At 38.2% G+C, this 24,999-nt stretch overlaps 2 protein-coding genes across 3 annotated transcripts in view; one reads left to right on the forward strand and one right to left on the reverse strand.

Moving 5' to 3' along the window:
• The window catches only part of LOC131237704 (sulfhydryl oxidase 2-like), a 98,205-nt gene that overhangs the window by 17,226 nt on the left and 55,980 nt on the right, over positions 1 to 24,999 (reverse strand). The gene's annotated exons all lie outside the window — the stretch shown is intronic.
• On the forward strand, positions 20,691 to 22,062 carry LOC131237706 (uncharacterized). The gene is made up of 2 exons (XM_058235621.1): positions 20,691 to 20,878; positions 21,746 to 22,062. The coding sequence occupies exons 1-2, from the start codon at positions 20,767 to 20,769 to the stop codon at positions 22,012 to 22,014; spliced, it is 381 nt and encodes a 126-aa protein (XP_058091604.1). The 5' UTR covers positions 20,691 to 20,766; the 3' UTR covers positions 22,015 to 22,062.

The raw sequence follows: 24,999 nt of genomic DNA on the forward strand, positions 1-24,999 counted from the left end.
TGGTTCAATCGAGCCTTCTATCTATCTCCTTTTTTGTACTCTGTCACTAAAATGATCTTTCAAAATGGATGAACGGCTTAGATAAAACACCTATGTAAGAGAGGACCTCACAGAACCTTGACAGCACCACCCTTCTCTAGCTAGGTCCTGGTGGTGTAGTACCCAATCCGCGCCCGCGCGCTAGTGGGATGTCGGAGGTTTTTCTTTTCACACGTGCCAACTTGAAACACGCATATCCACACCTGCTGATTTGAACACGTGTGATCGTTCTCGACCATTAATGACGTGTACTAAGAGCAGGAGTAAGGTATGCGTTAACAGGTTTGGGCCGAGAGTATTTTGTTGGGTTGACACTGACACTTAAAAGATGAAAGGTGGGAGAGCTGATGAGATTGGACATCCCTGTAATCCCAGTCATAAGCAATGGATACCAAGTCCATATTGGCTGCTGTAGGTAAGGCGTTAGGTATCCTATTTAGAGAATATGGAAAGAAGATCATCTTCCTTTGTAATTAAAATTTTGAATTCATAAGAAATAAGTGGAAAATTTTAAATAATTTTATTGCATAATAATCTTAGATTGCTTTATTACATTATTTATATTAAAAATTCGAAACTCAGAATTCAAATAGAAATGATTTGAATTAAAAAATTTATTTCGAAGGCTAAGTTTCTTAAAAATAATAAAAACATCTAATAATACTTCATTGGAGCATTTTTACTATTATTAGAAATTGCATGCTGGCACATGTGCTGCTGTGCAGATTGCATGGTTGCACACGTAAGCGGGCCGGACCACACATCAGGTAGAAATCAGACTGGTAGATTTTGCACGTTTTCTAGGGTGGAAATCAGTCCGGACAATTCGTGAGGTGGGCCACACTTGCACGTTGAATGTGGACAATTGGTGGTAGTCTTCTAACCGTCCATCAAATCAGTGGTTTGGATCACAACGCGAGATCATGAGTTCAAGCACCCGTTGTGGTGTGAGTGCGTGTGATAAAAATACAAAATCAATGGTTTGGATCACTGAATACTGGGCCCAGTTGTACAAGCTGAAACAGACGTGTTAGCTTTGCCTCTGTTGCGACGGAGGATTCCGCACTCACTGGGGTCCACATGCAGAGATATTTCCCTGATTTAAAGCGTTCAAATCCCACAGGTGAGCTTTGGAGATGATCCTGACCTTTCATTTTTTGTGTTGAGCTGAGCCATTGAAAATTTTCTTTTCATTTATATATATATATATATATATATATGATGGCCACGACATTCGGTTCAGTGTAAGGTGAATTTGGTGGCGTGTATGTCATGGAGTCCAAAACATGAACGGTTCTGATTATCAAGCCATTCAGCTGTGGGCCCCAGTGGGTGACGGATGCTGGGTCCTGAGTCGGGACGGAAGGGCGCGGATTGGGTACTATACCCCACCCGTCTCTGGGTAAGAACGGAGAGGGTCTCTGAATGGCCACCGTGATTTATGAGTTTTATCCACACAGTCCAACCATTTTTCCACGTCAATCTGAGTATAAGCCCAAATATGAAGTATATTAAAAACTAAAATAGACCACACCAAAAGGAAGCAGCGGTGATGATGACATGACTGTTGAAATCTTTTTAGGGCCCACCGTGATGGTTAATATCCATTCAACCTGTTCAAGAGGTCACATAGACGTCGAATGAAGGGAAAACACAAATATCAGCTTGAATAAAACTTCTGTGGCCCCCAAGGTTTTTAACGGTAAATTATTAATCCCCTCTGTGTGGTCCACTTGAGGCTTGGATCAGTCTCATTTTTGGGATTATACTACAAAATTATATGAAAAAATTGATTCACGGTCTGGATAAAATCTCTGGATTACGGTGACCCCTCAGAGACCCTGTCCGACGGGCGGGGTGGTACCGATCCGCGTCCGAACGGAGGCAAAACGAACTCCATAGATATTACAAGCTGTTATTATTGAAACGTAAGCGTTAAGCATGGCATTATAAGCGGATCGGGACGCGGATTACCCCCGCCCGGATTACGGTAATCCGTCCGGGCGGGGCTCCGAGGGACCAACATGATGTAAGTGTTTTATCCACGCCATTCATCGTGTTTATCATATAATTTTAAAGTATAATAAAAAAAAAATTGTGTTAGGCTCAAATCTTAATTGAACCACAAAGTGGGTATTAATCTTCCACCATGAAAAAGTTCTTGGGAGCTGGAGAAGTTTCTGATAAGCTTATATTTGTGTTTTCACTTCATCCACGTCTACATGACCTTATTAATAGGTTGGATGGTAAAAAAAAATCACAGTGGCCCCTAGAAAGGTTTCAACGGTGGTTGTCATTATCACTGCAGCTTCCTTTGGTGTGGTCCATTGGAGCTGTGTATCTGCCTCATTTTTAAAATCACACTATAAATTGGTATGATAAAAGTGATTAACGGCGTGGATAAAACACTTACATCACTGTGGGCCCCACAGAACCCCTGCCGGGGATAGGAAGCAATCCGCGTCCGCCGGATCGAGTGCACGATGGATTGCGTGCGCGTTACGCTCCTTGAGTTTGGTAGATTGGACTGTGAGTCCCACCTTGATGGATTGACTGTTACCCCCACCTCGATGTATGTATCTTACACCCACGCCATCCATCCATTTCTTCAGCTCATTTTAGGACATGAAATAAAAAATGCAACAGATCCAAATCTCAGGTGGGCCACGATACAGGAAACACGGGTGATTAAATGACCACCGTTAAAAAATATGTGGGGCCACTGGAATATTTATTCACCATCTAACCTGTTGATAAAGTTATAAAGACCTGGATGAACGGACCACACAAATATCAGCTTGATCTAAAACTTTTGTGGCCCTCATAAAATTTTTAATAACAATCACCATTTTTTCATGTGGTGCGGTCGACTTGAGATTTGGATATGCTGAAATTTTTTGTCTCCTGCTATACAATGATAGGGAAAAACATGTGGACGGTGTAGATGTAAGACACGTGTATCAAATTTAGCCCCACAGTCAGGGATCCACACCGAAGCTGTGCCCCAGTGTTCCCGTACACGTGGCTAACATCTACACTGTTCATGAACTTTTGATAGGTGGTCGACCGGTGGTGGTGTGGCTACCTGTTGAGATTTGGCAGGTAGAACCGAGATCTGATAGGTGGAACGGTATGTTGAAGGAATTAGCTGGGATTATTTTTTTTAAAGTGCACATATAAAATTGGACGCAAATGAATTAATAGTTAATAACTTACTTAATTGTATTTAGATGGGAGTAAATTAAATGTATTTGAAATTCAAATATTGTGTGTTGATGGAAGTACATGGTACACTATTTTTCACGAACTTTTGTAGGAAGTTCTTGTGCTAAATTTAGGTGGGGGTGTTGATTGATGGTGGTGAGAAATTCATTTAATCTATTTGTTTTATGAGATTATTTTATCATATGCGGCAAAATTTGAGCAGGATTCAATATTGAATTGGGTCTCACTAGAGGAAAAGTTGAGGAAAGAAATATTTGCCATTGAAAACTTTCTGGGATTCACCTAGATGTTTATATGTCATCCAAACCCTTTATAAGGTTATTCCCATGAGGATGAATTGAAAATAAGAAATCTTAGCTTGATAAATAAAAATAAAAAACCATCCATGGCCATGTAAATATTTCAACGTTGTTCCATTGTTTCCTCTCATGTGGCTCACTTGAGTCTTGGATCCAACTCATTTTTAATTGTATCTCTTAAAATGAGATTGCAAAACGGATAAACGGGTTGATTTCTCAAAAACATCACAATGGGCCCCACCAATATTTACAATGTACGAACTTACTACAAGGAATTGTGCGTCTAAGTATGTGAGAGGAATTCGAATGGATTAGATTTTTTTTTTAATATATTCACAAAAACATATATAATAACCTAAATCAAATTTAACATGTTAAATTAGTTTATATATACAATATTTAATAAAAAGAAGAAATTTATATAGTTTAAAGGGGGGGGGGGGGGGGCAAGTTACTTATTTTTTAATCATTCATTTACATGACCAACTTTTAGACGGTTTAGATTATTCTATTGACACAATTTTAATGATATAGCTGATAATTAAATTGTTTCTGAGTATCATTAGCATGCCACGTGTACAATAGACATGTGCACGGTGACACATTTGCTTGCTTGCGCTAGTTTCCAAGAGAGTTAAAAGAGACATTTCATCCTATTTAGGTTGAAATCCTTTCTTAAAAAGAGGATTTTATTTATAGGCTCATTTACTCTCATTTTAATTAATTATCTATTTTGCTAACTTATTTAAAGACATGATTCCAAAAGTGAAGCAATCCAAATCTCAGATGAACCATACTACAAAAGAGTAGTAATTGAATGCCCACTGTTAAAAGCTTATTAAGGGGCAACTATAATATTTATTTTCCATCCAATTAGTTGATAAGACCACATAAACCGGTATAAATGGATCAGACAAATATCAAATTGATAGAAAACTTTTACAGCACTCAAGTGGTGGGAGTTCATTCATTATTGTTTCTCGTGGTGTGGGCCACAAGAGATTTAGATCTATTTAATTTTTGAGATGATGCTTAAAATAAGTAGGAAAAATGGATGAACAACCTAGATATAAGACAAATACATCACAATGGGCCCCATAGTCAGGATCCTCCGATACCATACTCATTTTTTGGTTAAGTACATACTTGGCCCATCTACATCCTCACCAATCAAATCTCACCAGCTCACTACTGCTGAGAAGGTGAGGCCTCACTGCCTAATCCGTGTCCCAATGGAATTGTACAGGATGGCTCACCAGATGAGTTACATGGCATGGGTTGTCAATGGTCTAGCTCCCATCTTTTGGACCAATTAAGAAATGGGCTAGCTCCCATCTTTTAAACTTATTGTGGGTTACAAATAAGCAAGTTACTTATTTTTTTAATCATTCATTTACATGACCAACCTTTGGACGGTTTAGATTATTCTATTGACACAATTTTAATGATATAGCTGATAATTGAATTGTTTCAAAATATCATTAGCATGCCACGTGTACAATAGACATGCACACGGTGACACATTTGCTTGCTTGCGTTGAGTGTCTAAGAGAGTTAAAAAAGACATTTCATCCTATTTAGGTTGAAATCCTTTCTTAAAAGAGGATTTTATTTATAGGCTCATTTACTCTCATTTTATTTAATTATCTATTTTGCCAACTTATTTAAAGACATGATCCCAAAAATGAAGCAATCCAAATCTCAAGTGAACCATACTAGAAAAGATTAGTAATTGAATGCCCACTGTTAAAAACTTGCTGGGGGGCTACTATAATGTTTATTTTTCATCCAAGATGTTGATAAGATCACGTAAACCGGTATAAATGGATCACACAAATATCAAATTGATCGAAAACTTTTATAGCACTCAAGTGGTGGGAGTTCATTCATTATTGTTTCTCATGGTGTGGGCCACTGGAGATTTAGATCTATTTAATTTTTGAGATCATGCTTAAAACAAGCAGGCAAAATAGATGAACGACCTAGATATAAGACAAATACATCACAATGGGCCCCATAGTCAGGATCCACCAATGCCGTACTCATTTTTTGGTTAAGCACATACTAGGCCCATCTACATCCTCACCAATCAAATCTCACCACCTCACTACTGCTGAGAAGGTGAGGCCTCACTGCCTAATCCGTTTCCCAATGGAATTGTACAGGATGGCTCACCAGATGAGTTACATGGCATGGGTTGTCAATGGTCTAGCTCCCATCTTTTGGACCAATTAAGAAATGGGCTAGGTTTGGGTCTCGTCTTTCGGACCTGTTTTTGACTAGGTCATGGTGGGGTCCATATGTATTATGCTGGACCCATTCAAATCTGAGTCTAGTTGGTCAGTTAGTTTTAACATAGCTGTGCGTCCAATCAGTTACCGTGTGGGACCCACCCCTATGATATTTGGATGCCATAACACTTTTTCACCATGGTACTATTACAATCGGCAATGAAAATGAAATGTTCCAAAAAAAATAAAGTTGATCCAACCATTATATAGGACCCATATAAACTTAGAGGTTTTTGTGTGGTTGTTCATTATTTTCTATAGTACAGTCTACCTAAGAGTTCCACGTGATTTTTATAGCAGGACTAACTAGATGGGTCGGATGCTATATAAATACCATGGTGGACCTCGCACTCAACTTGTGGAAATTGAGCATTTCTCTTTTAACATGTACTGGTGATTTTAGCATTGAAGAGAGGTTTCCTCTGGCCACACGAGTAAGATAGCATATATGCATTATACACGTGGTAAAGTTATACGTGCATGTGCAATCTAATTCATCATTAGGTGAGCTTAACCATGGAAATGCTCTTCTTTTTCTTTTTTATTTTCATACCCAACTTGAAATGGAAATAAAAAGACAATAGTAACTTTTATCGGAAATCTAATGGATCTGGGTAATCAAGGGAATTTGAGAAAAACCAGACCAGGTAAGTCACAGTACAGTGTTACAGACTCGGCCCATTGACAGCTCTACATAGGCATGGGTATACAATACATGCATGGAGGTGGGCCCTACTGTCAAGGTCGCACCCACATCGCTGGCTCTAAGGTTGCAGCCAAATCAGACTCCCGTTTCATAGGGAAGCACAACTACAATGCAAGTGTGTACAATCATGTATCATGCATACGAGAATATGATTTCTTTGGTGTTTAAGCTATTAATAAATCTCCGGCCCATGTTATCGAGTGGGTCCGACTACTGCAGCCTGGCCCATGGCCGTTCTCCTTGGCCCAGCCTAGCCCTAAACCTCATTAGCCTAAAAAAACGAAATTATCAAAGTTTAATCTATGAATTTTTTTAGAACATCCCCACTATCCGATGAGTCCCATTGTATAAACGGTTTTGACGGTTGATACATAACCTTGATCTAATAGTAGTTTTCTTTTTATCACTTTTAGATATCTCTCTCTCTGCCTAAACATATAAACAAGGGGTGGAAAAGTGTCGGGTTTGGGTTGGACCTAGCACACTTAAAGCCTCAGGCCTGAGCTTGGCCCAAGCCCGGCCAGCATGGGTCGATCATACGGGCCCAAAATTAAGCCTGAAAAAAATTGGTTGGATCCGGACTTAACCAAACCGGTCTGAAATTGATAAAAATCCCTATTTACTACTTGAATTTACCTAATCTATCTGTTGATCAAGTGGGCTTCACATGCACAAACAATAGATACTTGAAAGAAATGGAATCAATGGCCTACATTCAAGATGCATTGGTTGCCTAATCAAGGATTAGAATTAGGGTTGCAACTCAGGTTCAGGTCAACCGAACCTAACTAACTCAAGCTGAGTTTTGGTTGGGTTGTCAAGGTTTTTGGGTCGAGTTAGGGTTGGGAAACTCTAACAGATTTGAAATTGAATTGGGTTCGATTTGGTCAAAATGGAGTTGGGTTAGGTCAAGATAGGAATAATCATATGTACATGGGTTAAGATGGGTCAATCCTGTTGGGCTGATTTATAAAGAAGAATTTGAATTAAGCACCTCGAATTGGAGTTTGGTTGGGTTGGGAATTGAGTCCTCTTGAGGTTAGATCACACCTCACCAGGCCGCTCCCCTTTATAACATCGGGCGAAACATCAATGAAATAACAATTTTATTCGATGAGCAAAAGTAAAGAGGGATCCAAACCCTTGATGATTCTTTATTCAGAATTATGCCAGTTTTTAAGATTGGAGCTATTAACCACTAGGCTATCTTTTTAAGATACAATCTCAAACTTCGATCGATGAGTTGCACTCTTAATTAGAACATATTTATTGATAACATAGATAAAGTAAGAGATTTTTGAGATTTTTTTTTTTTTTTGTATATTATTGTAGCCTCAACGAGACTTTTATAGAAATATACAACCTATATATAGAAAGAATTATTAATTACAAAATTTATATACAAGGAAGGATATAATTCGCTATCGTTTATAATATATAAGATGTGCACATGAAGTTTAGTAGCATGTTAATAGGCGAGGCCAGGTCAAGCTAAAATGACTTTAGGCCAAGTCCAACTCAAAAATAGATAAGGCCATGCATGTTAGGCCTAAGCCTAGCATACAAGCCAAGAAGTAAGTCTAAGCCAAATCAACTTATTAAGCCTTCTTTTTGGCTAAATCATAAATCAAACACATGAGAAATATGTAATTTAAAATTAAACCATTCAAATAATTGGCCTTATATATCTTTGATTGATCGTAAACCACCATAATATAGTGAAATACTATTTTAATTATTAGATTTGTGGATGCCTGATGAATAATTGCCCCTTTACGGGAATCAAGGGTGGGTGTCCCCTCTCAATTGTTGTTGCTAGTGTAGCCCAATTGACTAATGAATTGACCTAATTTTTAGGCCCATAACACAAATATCATCTTATATGATTGTTGTGGATGTCTAATGATCTTGGTGGGATCGGTCGAACCTGTTGTTTGGATGTCTTATTTAATCTGCGTAGAAACAGTGGTCTTGATCGATCAAATAGACTACTCGATTCAAATGAATTCTGGATTAAACAAATTGGTCTCTTGACAGTTTTGGATAGGTTCAATTAATTGACTTTTGAGGTTCAAGTGATTGACATAATTTGAAATTTTCGTATAAATTCTCTGAACACTTTTGAATATGCTTGAATATGGGAGGCTCGATCGATTAAAGATTGCTCGAATATGGGAGGCTTGATCGATCAAAGATTGCTCGATTGATGGTATGCAGTTTTATGTAATTGTACGATTTGTTTCCTATTTAGAGTATAACGCTATATATATGTTGTATTTTAAATTATTTTAAAATAATTTAGTGTTTCAAAATATCCTACGGATGTGTCTTTTCACTGAAAGGTTATATCCTTTCAGTTTTTGTTTTGAAAAGTTGTGTCTTTTGAAGCCTAAGAGTCGCACCAATTGGGTTTAAACCCAATAGTCACAACCCTTTGTGAAAGGGTGTCTTCACAAAGTCTATAAATAGACTTCTAATTTTAAGTTTTTAAATGGATTAGCAAAATCAGATTTTCTCTTAAAAATGTGTTCAAGTATTTTCTAGTTTGGGTTAAGACTACAAGTGGTTCGAGCCTATGTAGAGTGAATGCACCGCTGGGATCGGGTCATAGTCGTTGTATCCTGGAGGTCGATTGTTCTGGAAACCTATTGCACTTGGGACGCTGTCTAAGGGGAGCAAATTCGATTTCAAGCCGAGTGACTCACGTCACACCTCGACTTATACAATTTGATAAGTTTTTTAACTTTCTTATTTTAATTTTATATAATTTAAATAGTTTTCCAAAATCCAATTTCCAACAATCTTAAAATCAAATTTTTGTTTGGAAAACTATTTAAGAATTACGGTTGCATTTATTTGGTTGGAATAGCCCAAAATGAAACCACACCAACCCGATTTGTGGGCCATGACTCATATAATCTAGAGTTGTCATATCTCGCATAATGGTCAAGATCTTATAAATACTTATTATGTAAGTTCTTTGGACCACATGTACAAAAGTGAACGTATGCACCGACTAAGTAGGATATGCACTGATCTTAACATCCCTGTACAATAAAGATCAACTCATATAATCTGGAACCATCATATACCATCTAATAGTTAGGATCTTATATATATTTGGTATACATATTTTTTGGTCCACCTGTGTAAATCATCTAAAAGGCTTAAAGTTATGCACTGATGCTATAGCCTATTAATTGTTTTTATGTTTATGTCATTGACAATGCCAGTCTATTACAAACAACAAAATCAAGTCATATGTGGTGCCACACCAAGTAGGTATCCACTAATATTCACCATTTGTGTACAATTAGGATTGATCTGCGATGTATATAAAACTAGGATATCAGGGTGGGACACAAGTATTAGGAACTTTTTCAACCACCATGCATGCATAAATAAAGGAGAGCCACTTTCACATAGAATCTTTAAAATATAAATGATGGGAACCATGTAAACCAATGATGGTACTATACACACGAACATTATTATACATGTGCAAACCAGAAGTAAAGAACATCATGATTATTTCATGTTATAAACCTTGCTAGTCATCCTCCCTCAAATCGTTGCTTGCTTATGCCAAACACACATGATGATTTGAACTGTTCATCTTGGGCTCGTTGTTGTTCTTGTTGTTTGTATGTATAAATCTCGACCCGGATTCCGGATTTGTAACATTGTAAGAATGGATGACAGTTGTGAATGTGGGGGGGATCTAATGGCTTCAAGGCCCTAAGATTTTAAAGAGAAAATAAAATATTTTTTCATTTCTGTTTTCATTTCCAAGGTTCTGTACGGTTAGGATTATTCTAATGTCTATCCTCTAGTTGTGTCTATTGTTGAACTTTTGCATGCACCAAAATTCTTGATGCTTAATATTCGTTACATATATCAAGTGTGTCTTTTGATGTCATGTTATGGGGTCAAAATATCATGTTTGGATCTCTGATTACTATATAATAAGAAACGGTTCATGTAATAAAATAAAAATTTTTAAAAAAAAGGTTTATCAATCTATGGCTGAGATTATTCTTTACTGTCCACCCATAAGAGTCCACTAGATGAACTATCTGGATCAATGGGGTGATACTTCATCTTTATAATGTAATGTTGTCTTGATCAGGAAACGGTGTTGATTCTCGCTGAGACTGTATGTTAAGCACAAAGTTTATTAAACTTTTATCCTGAGAATTTTCAAATAAGCAGTCACTATCATCTCTTGGTGGGTAAGAGTTAATCCTTTAAAAGCAATATGTCCAGTATTGTTGTTATAAATTGCTACATGAGTAGTGCACATCCTGTTTAATTTAGCATAATTTAAGTTATGTTGATGTTAACATGCAGTTGGGTGATGTTACTCTCTAAAAGTTCTCATGTTAGTACGGTGCATGTGTGAGAGATCCCGACCATCTACCTAGTAGGGCTATAGATAAACAGGCTCTGTCTAAAAGTCAAACATGAACGCTAATAAGAAGGGCATTCTCTTACAAGTATATATGATAAGTGGATTGGCCAAATGGGACATTGCATTGTCTATAATCAAATACATATATTGCTTAGATTGAATCCCTCACACATGTGTTGTAAGTCATGTGAAGTAGGCATAACACTTCTCATTGCTGGAATAATTTTCTGTCACATGATTTCATGCTTATTTGGAATTATAACTTTAGACCATTTTTATGTCATCTATGGTGCCTACTGCATGCATAGAATCCATGATTCAAAATATCAATCTTAATCATGTCATTTTCATATGGTATATGTAAGAGTGAAAATATTATTTAGTGGGTTTTACCTTTAATGGCCTAAATGGAGGGGTATTCATATCGGACACATGACACATGTAGATGATGCATCAATACTAGTCATTGAAGGAAGTAGCATCATGTGAAGACAAAAAGTCAAAAGGTGAATAGTAAAAATAAAAATAAAAATATTCTTATGGTTTTCAACTAGGGGAATTGATTGGAAAGACCCACTAAATGCATAGTCTGAATTCACCGCTAAATGACAATTGGATTATAGTTACAATTCATTTTAGATGTGGCTCATCATTGGTTGTTCTATAGAATGATGCTTCTCACATACCTTGATTGGAATGACTTCAATGGACATGATCAGATCGATAATTGAGTCAATTAAACCATGGGACTAGTTATAACTATATTCTTATATAAATACTCACATTTTCTTCTTGTACGAATAAATTCGCTTGTAATCACATCCATCATCAACATCGTTCTGTGGTAGGATTCAATACTTTTTAAGAAAATATTATTTTCATCCAATCATATGCCAATATAGGACACATATGTTAGATTTAATCAATTCATATGATAGTTCCTATGGAATTCTCAACTCAAAATTTGGTTAATAGGTTTATCGGGTAAGCCTTAGATATATTTATCAAGGCTAAATTTGAAATTGTGAGGGTATACTTAGATGCGTTTAGATAAACTACTTAACCCATGAAGTATAAGTTTAGTCAATAAGTATTGGATAAATGGGTTGACATAAAATTGAAGATTTGCACTAAGGAAACTATATGTTGAGTGTTATGGATCAATATACACACATTTTATGTTAATGTGTAGGTCTTTGAGACAAGGTGTCTGGAATTAAATATATTGCATATTTTAATGATCAAATTGGTAGCCATCAAATGAATGGTAGAAAGAATATTGGTAGCAGTTTGAATTCATAAGATGATTGTTGGATCAATGAGATTTTTAGGTTATATTTTATTCTCATTGAAGGCTAAATTTGGATATTTGAGATTGGTATTTATATGAGACTATAAGTTTATGTAATGAAATGTGTTATTTTACCATCAACAAATGTATCTAATAGCCAAACTTATTCATATATGGAGCTCATTGTTCAATCCAACGATCAAAATACTTGATAATAAACTTAGACATTTCTCCTGCATATTCAGTTGCCAAATATATATTGATTATAATGAATTCTAATCACCAATTGATAAATTGGTCAACCTTTCATGTATTAGGGAACATGTGATAACATGATAATATTATAATATGATTACATGAAGGTTATACTCTATTTTAGTTGTCATATGTCTATACATGACAGATTACTCCAACCTCTTTGTACTGCAGATACAATAAGTTCGATTGACTTTACAACCAGTTGGTTGACTGTCGGGCTAGTGAAGTTGGTTGAATGGTAAGAGTACATTCAAGCCTAAAAAAAGTTGGTTATATTCAGAGCCGGTGATACGACAACTATCATAATAAAAGTAATGCTCAGTATCTGTTGTTTGATGAAGTCGTAATTGTTGACTCTGAGAAGTTAGAAATAAGTTCGGTATGCTTTGGCTTGAGATATGAATAGCCAAAGAGGTTGCAACTGACTGTCAAAGACTTGACTGAGGAGAAAAATGAGAAATCAGCCTAGGCAGAGGCTCATTTATAAGTAGCTAGTTGGTAAGGCAATAACTTGCCAATACGATGATCCCTATCTGATCTGAAAGGATGATTAGTTATAATGGGACTAAGACATGGCCAAACTCGTATGAGAAGGAAGCCTGATGAAACAATGACGGGTGGAGGTAAAAGGCCTACGGGTTATAAATCCTCTGACCAAGTGACTATCTAAAAGATTAGTTAATGATACATCGAAGGGAATGGGGCTGAGCCTAATATATGAGCTACCAGTGTTGGCAACCCAACCTATACGAGTAGAGATCCTATTAGATAGGTTCAATGGGTAAACAACAAGACATGAGGTAGACGATTGCACTGATGTAAATGAGCCCCTTCTATGGTATACAGTGCGAGCAACAATGCAGAAGGATGAGTTTTTAGAACTCTTAATGAATCCATAGTCATATATTTGGTGGTGTATATAGTTGCTGCATACACTTGATGGAATTCACCTATATGGCTGTGGAGGTTGAGGCCGAGGCCGCTTCCTATGAGAATTTAGGCGAATTCTCTAGAGTACTCATGAAATTCAGGTAATGGTGCATGGCCGAAACGCACCGAACCACAGAATCACTTGTAGCGGAAAAGTTGTGTGAGTGGCATATCCTTGCGATCTACATCAAAAGGAATTAGGTTCAAGACTATGGTGTCACCTGATTCCTATAAACCTGTCATGTTTACTCTAATGTCGGTCCAAATCTATGGTGACACCGACACCATTGAACAACTCTTCCATCTTAACTTGAAATGTCAAAAATTTTGAAACATGTGGGGGATTGTTATATTTTAAATTATTTTAAAATAATTTAGTGTTTCAAAATATCCTACGGATGTGTCTTTTCACTGAAAGGTTATATCCTTTCAGTTTTTGTTTTGAAAAGTTGTGTCTTTTGAAACCTAAGGGTCGCACCACTTGGGTTTAAACCCAATAGCCACAACCCTTTGTGAAAGGATGTCTTCACAAAGTCTATAAATAGACTTCTAATTTTAAGTTTTTAAATGGATTAGCAAAATCAGATTTCCTCTTAAAAATGTGTTCGAGTATTTTCTAGTTTGGGTTAAGACTACAAGTGGTTCGAATCCGTGTACAGTGAGTGCACCGCTGGGACCGGGTCATAGTCGTTGTATCCTGGAGATCGATTGTTCTGGAAACCTGTTGCACTTGGGACGCTGTCTAAGGGGAGCAAATTCGATTTCAAGCCGAGTAACTCACGTCACGCCTCGACTGATACAAATTGATAAGTTTTTTAACTTTCTTATTTTAATTTTATATAATTTAAATAGTTTTCCAAAATCTAATTTTCAACAATACATGGGTGTAAAACGGGATTATAATATAGAATGACTTGTTCTAGAGAAAGGTTAGAGCTTTGAGAATGGTTCTCGTACCTATAAGTTCATAAAATATCTTGTAATTCATTTTCATAGGATATTATTATGGTTTTATGACATTGTTTTTTCTTCGAAAGAGTTTTTCCACATAAATTCGTGTGTATTAATCTTCCATTTATTTCATTCAAATTTAGGACTTACTTCCGCAGCTATTAACAAATCTCCTAATCATCTCTTAAACCTTTATTTATAGATAGAATCATGGAAATATGATGTGGAATTTCATTTTAGCTACCCATAAATTTTACTTATCTGGGACATATTTCTTTAACTCTAACGCCATAGCAAACTACAAATTCAATGTAATCCGCCGGACTGTGAGAATGGACAGAAATGAACCTCTAAAATTCCCAGACGCACGCTAACACCCAAGAAGCCATCTTGTCCCCGTTCTCGTCAGAAATGCTTTCCTATCCAAGCCTATGAAACTGCACAAAGAGAAAAGGCAGCTATTCTGAGGACTGCTGAAGCGAATTGTAGCCTGCTGATGTGCCATGTTGGATCAGTTTTGGGACCCACACGAAGAGGTAGGCCACACACTGGATAGTTCATAAAAGGTTCCTTTTTCTCATAAAAATGATCCCAACCATTCCAAAAATGTACCATAATGTATATTTTGCTATTTTGTTATTTTGTCATTTTAAATCCATAGATCTAATGGCTAGGCTCATTTACCATAATCTATAGTTTCCCATGGCCCACTGATCATGGAACCTAACTCTTGAACGGTTCTGATCACCCACACAAATGCCCCAATGGGCAGACTAGAAATTCACTCTAGATAACATGTGGACCACTAAATAGGGCCTCTAATAAATTAATAATGTACATGAGTCATGTGATGCACCAATCGCCATCAAAGTGGTTAAACGTCGTTCTACGTCTCAGATCACTCTATGTATTGCGATGAATGGTCTTGGATTGGCTGCCATTCGCCATCATTTACGTCTGACAGCTAGCACATGCGGATTACCTGCTAATTTCTTTTCTAAAATCACTTTCAGGTACTCTCAGCCGCACGTCGTGGTGAAACCCTCACATTAACCATCTCAGAATCATATCATAATTCAAAATCCTCTAATTATTTTTATCTGATTGAAAAACCAATATTTTGTCGAGAAAAACGCCGAACCCATCAGAAGGAGAGATTGAAGGGAGGATTTGCGGGTAATAGGTACCAACATGACACACATGTATGATCCATGCCGTTCATCAGGTGGGCCCTCTTAAGTATGCCCCGGTGTGAATATCGAGCTGGTCCATTCATACGGTGAGGAGCTATATGCAAGTTGAATATATAGACCATCGGCCGATTATTCTGGCATCCCATCCTGACGTTGGCCCACCTAGTGAGCTGACCCGCGATGTATGTTTACGATGAGCTACATAGTGCATGGTCTGGATTCCGCGTACGTGTGTCATGTTGGCACGTACGCATGCCGCGCACGTATGCCATGCGGACAGATAGAAGCTTCCGCTACCATTTCTTGCCTACGTCGTTACGCGCCGGCTCATTTGATTACTAGAAAAAGAGAATATTACCCGCAGGACTTCCCCAAATTGTAGCTTGCCAGGTGTCTACCGTAGATGTTGTCTACCCCTATTAAATCAGAACCGTTCAAATGGTTGGGATCATTGTGATTGGTTCATAGTACATATTTGAAAATGATATAATGATTTCAACTACCATCATTCACTGAAATTGCAGTTGAAACAAAAATCGCCAACTGGTCACATTTCAACATGCAAAATTCATCAATTTCACAGCTGGGATTGTCCAATGAGGCACGGTTTTGCACTGTGGCCCATCTATAGTAAGCTTTAACCTGTGAACTCGATCAATCGGATGGAGAGAGTGGACCCATCTGATAATACCGTATTAGGTAAACCTACAATCTCATCTCAACAAATTTTCAAATGTACGAGCCCTTCATGGCCCATTTACCTGTTTCAGTCTTTTCAGCTTGCAAGAATACTCTCCGGACGTACGGACACCTTTTTTCACATTACGAAAATGCCCCTGTTTTTATTTTTAAAAGATGGAATTCCCTGTAGCTACGAATTATTACCGTAGCCATAACCGTAACTCCTGCTTCTTCAATACAAGACTGTCTAGCGGATTTGTCTCAAAAATCTTACAATTTTCGATAACATAGTAGGGTATTTGTTGCATCCAAGGTATTTTTTCCCTATGGCTACGGATTATAACCGTAGCCATAACCATACTGGCATCACAAATTATTTCTTTTTAGTTTTTTAGTTTTTGTTTTTAACATAGAGAACTTTATTTTACCTACATTTTTCTCTAATACATATTTATATAAATATGTATATACAAGCATATAAAAAAAAATTTCTTTATTTTTTTCATTTATTTCTTTATTCATTTAATAAGAATATCTTCTAAATCAAAATTAGTTACTTGACGTACTATATATGATTTTGGGGTAGGAGAAGCTACTTTAGTCAACTAACCTGGTCATTTTCATAGATTCCATCAAGTCGATGGTTGAAAATTCATTTCATTCATTTCGCGGTCAATTCCCTTCATTTCACGGTCAATTCGGGCAATTTCCCTTCACTTCATGGTCAATTCAATTCATTTCGTGGTCAATTCCATGCATTTCATGGTCAATTCCCTTTACTTCACGGTCAATTCCCTTCATTTCATGGTTAATTTTATGCATTTCACGGTCAATTCCGGTGATTTTCCTTCACTTCACGGTCAATTCAATTCATTTCACAGTCAATTACCTTCACTTCACGGTCAATTCCGTGCATTTCACGATCAATTCCATGCATTTCACGGTCAATTTTGATGATTTTCCTTCACTTCATGGTCAAATTCAATTAATTTCACAGTCAATGCAATTTATTTCACGGTCAATTTCCTTCACTTTATGGTCAGTTCCCTTTATTTCACGGTCAATTCTATGCATTTCATGGTCAATTCCCTTCACTTCATGGTCAATTCAATTCATTTCACGGTCAATTCCCTTCACTTCACGGTTAATTCCATGCATTTCACAGTTAATTTCATGCATTTCATGGTCAATTCCGGTGGTTTCCCTTCACTTCAAAGTCAATTCAATTCATTTCACGGCCAATTCCCTTCACTTCATGGTCAATTTAATTCATTTCACAATCAATTCCCTTCACTTCATAGTCAATTCCATGCATTTCACAATTAATTTCGGCGATTCCCCTTCACTTCACGGTCAATTCAATTCATTTCATGGTCAATTCCCTTCACTTCACGGTCAATTTCGTGCATTTCACGATCAATTCCCTCCACTTTACGGTCAATTCCGGCAATTCCCCTTCACTTCACGGTCAATTCCATGCATTTCACGGTCAATTCGCTTCACTTCAGGTCAATTCCATGCATTTCACAGTCAATTCCCTTCACTTCATGGCCATTTCCATGCATTTCATAATTAATTCCCTTCACTTCACGGCCATTTTCATGCATTTTACGTTCAATTCCCTTCATTTCACGGTCAATTCCATGCATTTCATAGTCAATTCCGGCGATTCTCCTTCACTTCACGGTCAATTCATTCATTTTGTGATCAATTCCCTTCACTTCACGGTTAAGTCCCTTCACTTCATGCTCAATTCCATGCGTGAAGGGAATTGACCGTGAAATGCACGGAATTGAGCGTGAAGTGAAGGGAATTGACCGCGAAATGCATGGAATTGACCATGAAGTGAAGGGGAATCGTCGGGATTGATCGTAAAATGCATGTAATTGCCATGAAGTGATGGGAATTAACCTTGAAGTGAAGGAGAATCGTCGAAATTGACTGTAAAATGAATGAAAATGACCATGAAGTGAAGGAAATTGACCATGAAATGCATTGAATTGACCGTGAAGTGAAGGAGATTGACCTTGAAATGCATGGAATTGACCGTGAAGTGAAGCGAATTGACTGTGAAATGCATGGAATTGACCATGAAGGGAATTGACAATGAAATGCATGGAGTTGACCGCGAAGTGAAGTAAATTGACCGTGAAGTGAAGGGAATTGACAGTGAAATGAATTGAATTGACCGTGAAGTGAAGGGAAATCTCCGGAATTGATCGTGAAATGCATAGAATTGACCGTGAAATGAAGGGAATTGATCGTGAAATGCACGGAATTGACCGTAAAGTGAAGGGAATTTACTATGAAATGCACTGAATTGACCATGACGTGAAGGGGAATCGCCGGGATTAATCGTAAAATGCATAGAATTGACCGTGAAGTGAAGGAAATTAACCGTGAAATGATTGAAATTAACCACGAAGTAAATGAAATTGACTGCGAAGTTAATAAAATTCACTGTAAATTGATTGAAATTCACCGCGAAGTAAATGAAATAAATGAAATTGACCACGAACTAATTGAAATTGATCGTGAAGTGAATGAAATGTATTTTTGACCATTGACCTGATGGAATCTATGAAATGACTAAGTTGGCTGGCTAAAGTAGCTTCCCCTCTCCAAAATTATACATGATACATCTAGTAATTAATTTTGATTTAAAAGATATTCTTGTCAAATGTATAAAGAAAGAAACGAAAGAAAGAGAGAATTTATATATATATATATATATATATACACACTTAGAGAAAAATGTACGTAGAATAAAATTCAATGGGCCCATGTAACTTTCATCTCTTTTGAGCTGTTCGTACAGCTCGGACTTCGAGGAGCGTCAGCGCTCGTCTTTGAGCACCAGGCGATCCGCCTCCGGAAGGAAAGCAGGGGCATTTTCGAGTTGACAAATGGGGCCGTACAGCTGGGGCTTATTCTTGAGAGGTAAAACGCAAGTGCGCTTAAAAAGGTTGGTGGGCCATATATGGGTCGTACAGTTGTAAATTTCTCATCTCAAAACCCTTTTTGCCAATTCAATCCCCAACGGAAGAAGAAAAGAACTTTGATAATCTGTCACAGCGTCATGGATGATACGCAGGCACTATTAAATTACTTAGAAATTACATAAGTGGCATGCGGATAATTCAAATAAACCGTTCAAATTATGGGTATTAATTTAAAATGTATATTGAATTAAAAATTATTTTTATTTGATTATCTGACTATAAGATTGGTGGACATTTATTGGACGTTGTGAAATAAAAATTATCCAATGGTCCTATTTCAACGAACAAGTGTCAAAAAATAAGAGGGTAGGATTGTTCAACAAATCTAAGCTTGGTAATATGACATAGAGAAGGAGAATTCCACAAGTTAATGGTTTAATTTGAGTCAACGTGTCGTACGTGTTCAATTCCTGAATGCATGAGTATTAAGCATCATAATCCGCTAGAGTATCAAATATCCCCCGCAGTCAGGAACCAAGCCAAGGTTATGTACCTGTTGACTGAAACCTCCATCTGCCAGTGCCACTAACATACGCCCGGACAAGCCAATGACGTAAGGGGAGTTACTTCGTACTCTGGAGATTGCGATGGTTGATACACGGGTACTCAGAAAATGGACACGTGGCATTCATTAACTAAAACTGAACCACCATATTATGGGACCTACCATGGATAGGCCACCACCTCAAAATGAGATTGGAAGGAACGATCGATCTTAAACTCTAATTAGTGAAGGGGTTTAGGGTTTAAGGTTTAGAAAATCTCCACCACCTATCCAGTTAGAAAATCGAAATCAGTCATTGTACCTTTTGGTTTATGATCTATCTAAATTAGGACAAACCACCTGGACTGTGCTCTTTGAATACTTTGTGTACCATGTATACAATTTCTGAGTGCCCGTGTATCAACCATTGCACTTTACCAGAGTATCAAAGCTTTTAATCGTGAAGTGAAGTCAATGTTATCAAACAGTTGAAAGCGAAATGACTTAACTTAAAATAAACCGCCATAGTAATTCAATGGTCTAAATTCATGCATCATGTACATATTAATTTATTTATTCATCAAGGCTAAATTTGCAAGAGTGTGGCTAGGCACTTCGCGGTGCACTCGCCATGTGAGATCTGGACCGTTCATCAGGCGGGGACTGCCATGATCAATATGTCCTGGTCACGACACATCAGGCTGGTCCATCCATCTAGCAGGCCACAGGAGCACGAGAAAAGGATGGGATAGAAGAATGATGATCAAGGGTCCATATTCAGTGGGTCATCATGATTTTTGGGACAGAACAGGTCGATGGTGGGTGCCACCTGATGAATGGCTTTGATCACCTGCATGTGCATCATGAATCAAGGTTGATGTATCGTGACTATATTACAGGTCAGCAATCCAAAAGCGTGTAAGAATTTCATTAGTTTTAGTAAACAAAGTGAGAATATATAGAGATAGATAAATGTAGAAGGATTAGAGAAAGAGGGAGAAAGCCATGGCCACTTCCCAACCATGTGTGTCTTTGTGTGGTATGAGCAGACCAGCTAGTCTGGTGCAAAAGGTTCGGAGGCCCCTGGATGTGAGAGCTGAGAACTCTGCCGATAAAGGTAATTACTTTGATTTTACTTAGCTTTTGATTGATTTATTAGAGAGAGAGAGAGAGAGAGAGAGAGAGAGAGAGAGAGAGAGAGAGAGAGAGAGAGAGAGAGAGAGAGAGAGAGAGAGAGAGAGAGAGAGAGAGAGAGAGTTGCATATATAGAGAGTTATAGAGAGAGATGGGGAGAGAGGGAGGGATCTTGATTATATTATTATTATTGTTATTATTTTGAGAGAGAGAGAGAGAGAGAGAGAGAGAGAGAGAGAGGAGGAGGAGGAGGAGGAGGAGGAGGAGGAGGAGGAAAGGATGGTGATCTGGTTACTTGGGATGGATGAATAAAGATGGGTAAGTTATGATACATGCATGAAAGTAGTGCTGTGTGTGTGTGTGTGTGTGTGTGTGTGTGTGTGTGTGAGAGAGAGAGAGAGAGAGAGAGAGAGAGAGAGAGAGAGAGAGTTGCATATCTAGAGAGTTATAGAGAGAGATGGGGAGAGGGAGGGATCTTGATTATATTATTATTATTGTTATTATTTTGAGAGAGAGAGAGAGAGAGAGAGAGAGAGAGAGAGAGAGAGAGAGAGGAGAAGAGGCAGGAGGAGGAGGAGGAGGAGGAGGAGGAGGAAAGGATGGTGATCTGGTTACATGGGATGGATGAATAAAGATGGGTAAGTTATGATACATGCATGAAAGTAGTGGTGTGTGTGTGTGTGTGTGTGTGTGTGAGAGAGAGAGAGAGAGAGAGAGAGAGAGAGAGAGCTTTGACCCTTCCCATAAGATAGCCTCATCTGTCTTCATTTTCTCACTGATATTAGGCTACCAACTTTTATCTCCTTAACCTAAACAACTGTTCTTAATCATCATATATTTTATTTAACAGGGAAGTCCATGAACATCGTCGATGCGAACATGAGTGTCCTCAGAGAGAGAATATACATAGCGACGATGCACGAGAGGCTACAACAATACTCCAGACGGGGCAATGGATGGAATTATCCATCTAATTACAATTCTAATCTCAAAAGAAATCTCATATTATCTCAGTCATTAGAGATTGCAAGATTAGTAGTAGGGACTCTTGGTTTTACTTTCCTTACTGGCACTCTTTTCCTTTGCCTTGTTTCCCTTGTGCTTCATTTGGGTCAATGAACTTTCATGTGTAATTTTTTTTTTTATCATAGATTACATGTTAAGGACCATCTAATGCTCATTGGGCCATTGTTCCATCTTATATAAGTCTCCATCCGAATGGATCGGCTTTTTTCATTTGATGTGAAAATTTAACAGATGGGCCCCATCTATCAATGATCCAGAGAGTTCATCTGGTGGGCCTATGGATGGATGATGTGTTAAAAATTTCCTCAATCAATTAATCTTAGCCAACCATCCTCACTATACCACAGAGATCAATTTTCAACAATCACTTAAAAATCCAGTTTAGATAATTGCATAGGAGAATTCCTTTGCTCCTTTTTCTTTAATTTTATTATTTTCTCTTTTCCATGATTAGGAGAGGTTGCTTAAGGAAAATGGACCCTAGATACATCACAATCATAAAGAGAAATGACGAGGCGGAAAAAATTAGATCATAGCCATCTATTCAAGGCATATGTATCTATTAGGCCGTCCATCTAGTCACCCCTACTATGGATGCCAAACGGTTCAAAATACACTTAGATCGGATGATCCTAACCAGTGGTGGAGAAATAAAGGGTTAAATGATAGTATTCATTAGGTGGAAGTAAAATTGATGTTCAACTAGTCATTACAACTCTAGACTATTTTTAAAATGTTGATAATGATATTTTATTGTTAGATTTTTCTTCTCGATGTGTATAGCCCACATTCACTTCTTTCACATACAAATCATTGAGAAGCCTCTTCAACAAAAGCTTTATAAGGACCATTGACGTTCAATCCTTCCATCCATCACATGAGACGAAAGACTCCATGCACATTTAATAATCAAGTGGACCACAATGTCAAAAAATAAAAATAAAAATTGGTCTAAGAGTAGAGGTGGGCAAGATCCGACCCGAACCGACGGATTTGACTCAATCGAACTGGTTGGATCTGATCTGACCCAAACTGAAAGCCAGGATCGGGTCGGATCGAGTAGACCCACTCGGATCCAACCGTACAACAGGTCGAGCTCGGGTCAGTAGCTAATCCGATCCAATCCAATCCGATTTGGTTGGATACTATAAAGTGTATTTTTACTTTTTTTAAAAAAACTTTTACACTTTTTTTCTACCCGAACGAGAACCTTAACCCATCCCTACCCGAGCAGCACCGCACCCATCTCGATCCGAATTCAGGCCACTCAGCAGCCTAGCAACCCATCTTCACCGTTCATCCTCCTCCATTTATCAGGCACGTTCCATTTTTTTCTCTGTATTTTCAAGCAGTGACCCGCCCTGGCTCGCTGGTGGACCGCATTGGCTTAGGTGCAACCGTGCAGGCTGCTGGTGGCCCACCCTAGCTCGCTGGTGGACCGCACTTCATGGTGGGTCCCGCCCTGGCTCACTAGTGGTTTGGCCGAGGTCGGGACCTCGCTCGCTTGGCTGCGGCGTCCGGCCTTGGCTCGCTGGTAGAGGTGGGCATCGTGTCGAGTTAGATCGGATTAGGTCTAACTCGACTCGATCCGAATTTTTAAGTAATTGATCCAAACTCGATCCGATCTGGGACCGAGTCCAAGTCAGCTGACTCGATTCGATCCGGGATCGAGTCCAGGTCAACTGACTTGATCTGATCCGATGCACTGCTAGCCTGACTCAAACCAAGTCCGACTAGGTCAGGGAAATCGAATCAGATCGGGTTGGGTACCATTCCGATCGGAAGAGAGAAGTGGGTGATACCAAACTGGAAGCGGATTGGTTGGTGGTGTATTGACGTCAGCAAGTTCTTTGGGTCAAATTATGAGGTATGTGTTATATCCAAACCGTCCATCCATTTGGAGAGCTTGTCTTAAGGCTTGAGCCAAAAAATAAGACAGATCTAAAGATCAGTTGGACCACACTGCAAAAAATAGTGGGGGATTGAATGTTTACCATTGAAACCCTTTTTAAGATCACAGAAGTTTCAAATCAATATGAAATTTATTTTTCCACTTCATCCATGTATTTTTAACATTATTAATATATTAGATGGAAAATAAACATTATGGTGGGGCCCATGTAACTTTGATCTCATTTCACCCGTTCGTACAACTCGGAGCTCGAGGCGCGTACGAGCTCGTCTTCGCACGACACGTATCTACAACAACTGTATAGCTTGTGTGGGACACGGATTAGCTACTGACAGGTTGAGTAGCTAGACTCCCTACTGAAGTGACGTGACCAAGTTATGTGGGACCCTCCATGATGTATGTGTTGTATCCACACCGTCCATTCATTTGGAGATATCAATTTAGGGCAGGAGCCAAAGAATGAGTCAGATCCAAAGCTCAAATGGACCCCACCACAGAAAACAGTAGAGAGAGTGACGCCCACCATTAAAATTTTCTAAGGCCCATAAAAGCTTTTGATCAAACTGAAATTTGTGTTTTCCCTTCTTTCATTTCTGTCTTTACTTGTGAACACGTTGGATCTCAGATAAACATCATAGTGGACCTTAGGAAGGTTTCAACGGTAGGAGTCACTATTCCCATTGTTTTCTGTGGTGGGGTCCACTCCAAATCTAGATCTGACTCATTCTTTGTTTCATGGCCTAAAATGATCTCTACAAATTGATGGACGGTGTGGATACAACATACATCATGGTAGGTCCCACAAAACTTGGTGATGTCACTTCAGTAAGGAGTCTCGCTAGCTACTCAACCTATCAGTATCTAATCTGCACCGCTCGCTTGTGATACAAGAAATTAAATTGAAGTTTATCCATAGGCCACACACGACTATATATATAGTTGGTGTGCGATATAGCGTGAATGCATGTGGGCTCACCGTGAATGCATGTGGTTGATCCACACCGTCCATTCGTTTTTCCAGATCATTATAGGGGTTAAACCCAAAATTTATGCATATCCAAAGCTCAAGTGGACCATACCATCAGAAAAAGTAGAAGTATTAATTTCCACCATTGAAAACTTTATAAGGCCCCACCGCCCCAGTGATGTTTATTTGTCATCAACCT

Source organism: Magnolia sinica, chromosome 2 (genome assembly GCF_029962835.1).
Source record: "Magnolia sinica isolate HGM2019 chromosome 2, MsV1, whole genome shotgun sequence".
Lineage (NCBI taxonomy): Eukaryota > Viridiplantae > Streptophyta > Magnoliopsida > Magnoliales > Magnoliaceae > Magnolia > Magnolia sinica.

Bases quoted from the DNA above. Each gene is read 5' to 3' on its own strand.
- LOC131237706 (XM_058235621.1), top strand. From the start codon at position 20,767: ATGGCCACTTCCCAACCATGTGTGTCTTTGTGTGGTATGAGCAGACCA. The intron at 20,879-21,745 runs GTAATTACTTTG...TTTATTTAACAG, and splicing joins TGAGAACTCTGCCGATAAAG to GGAAGTCCATGAACATCGTC.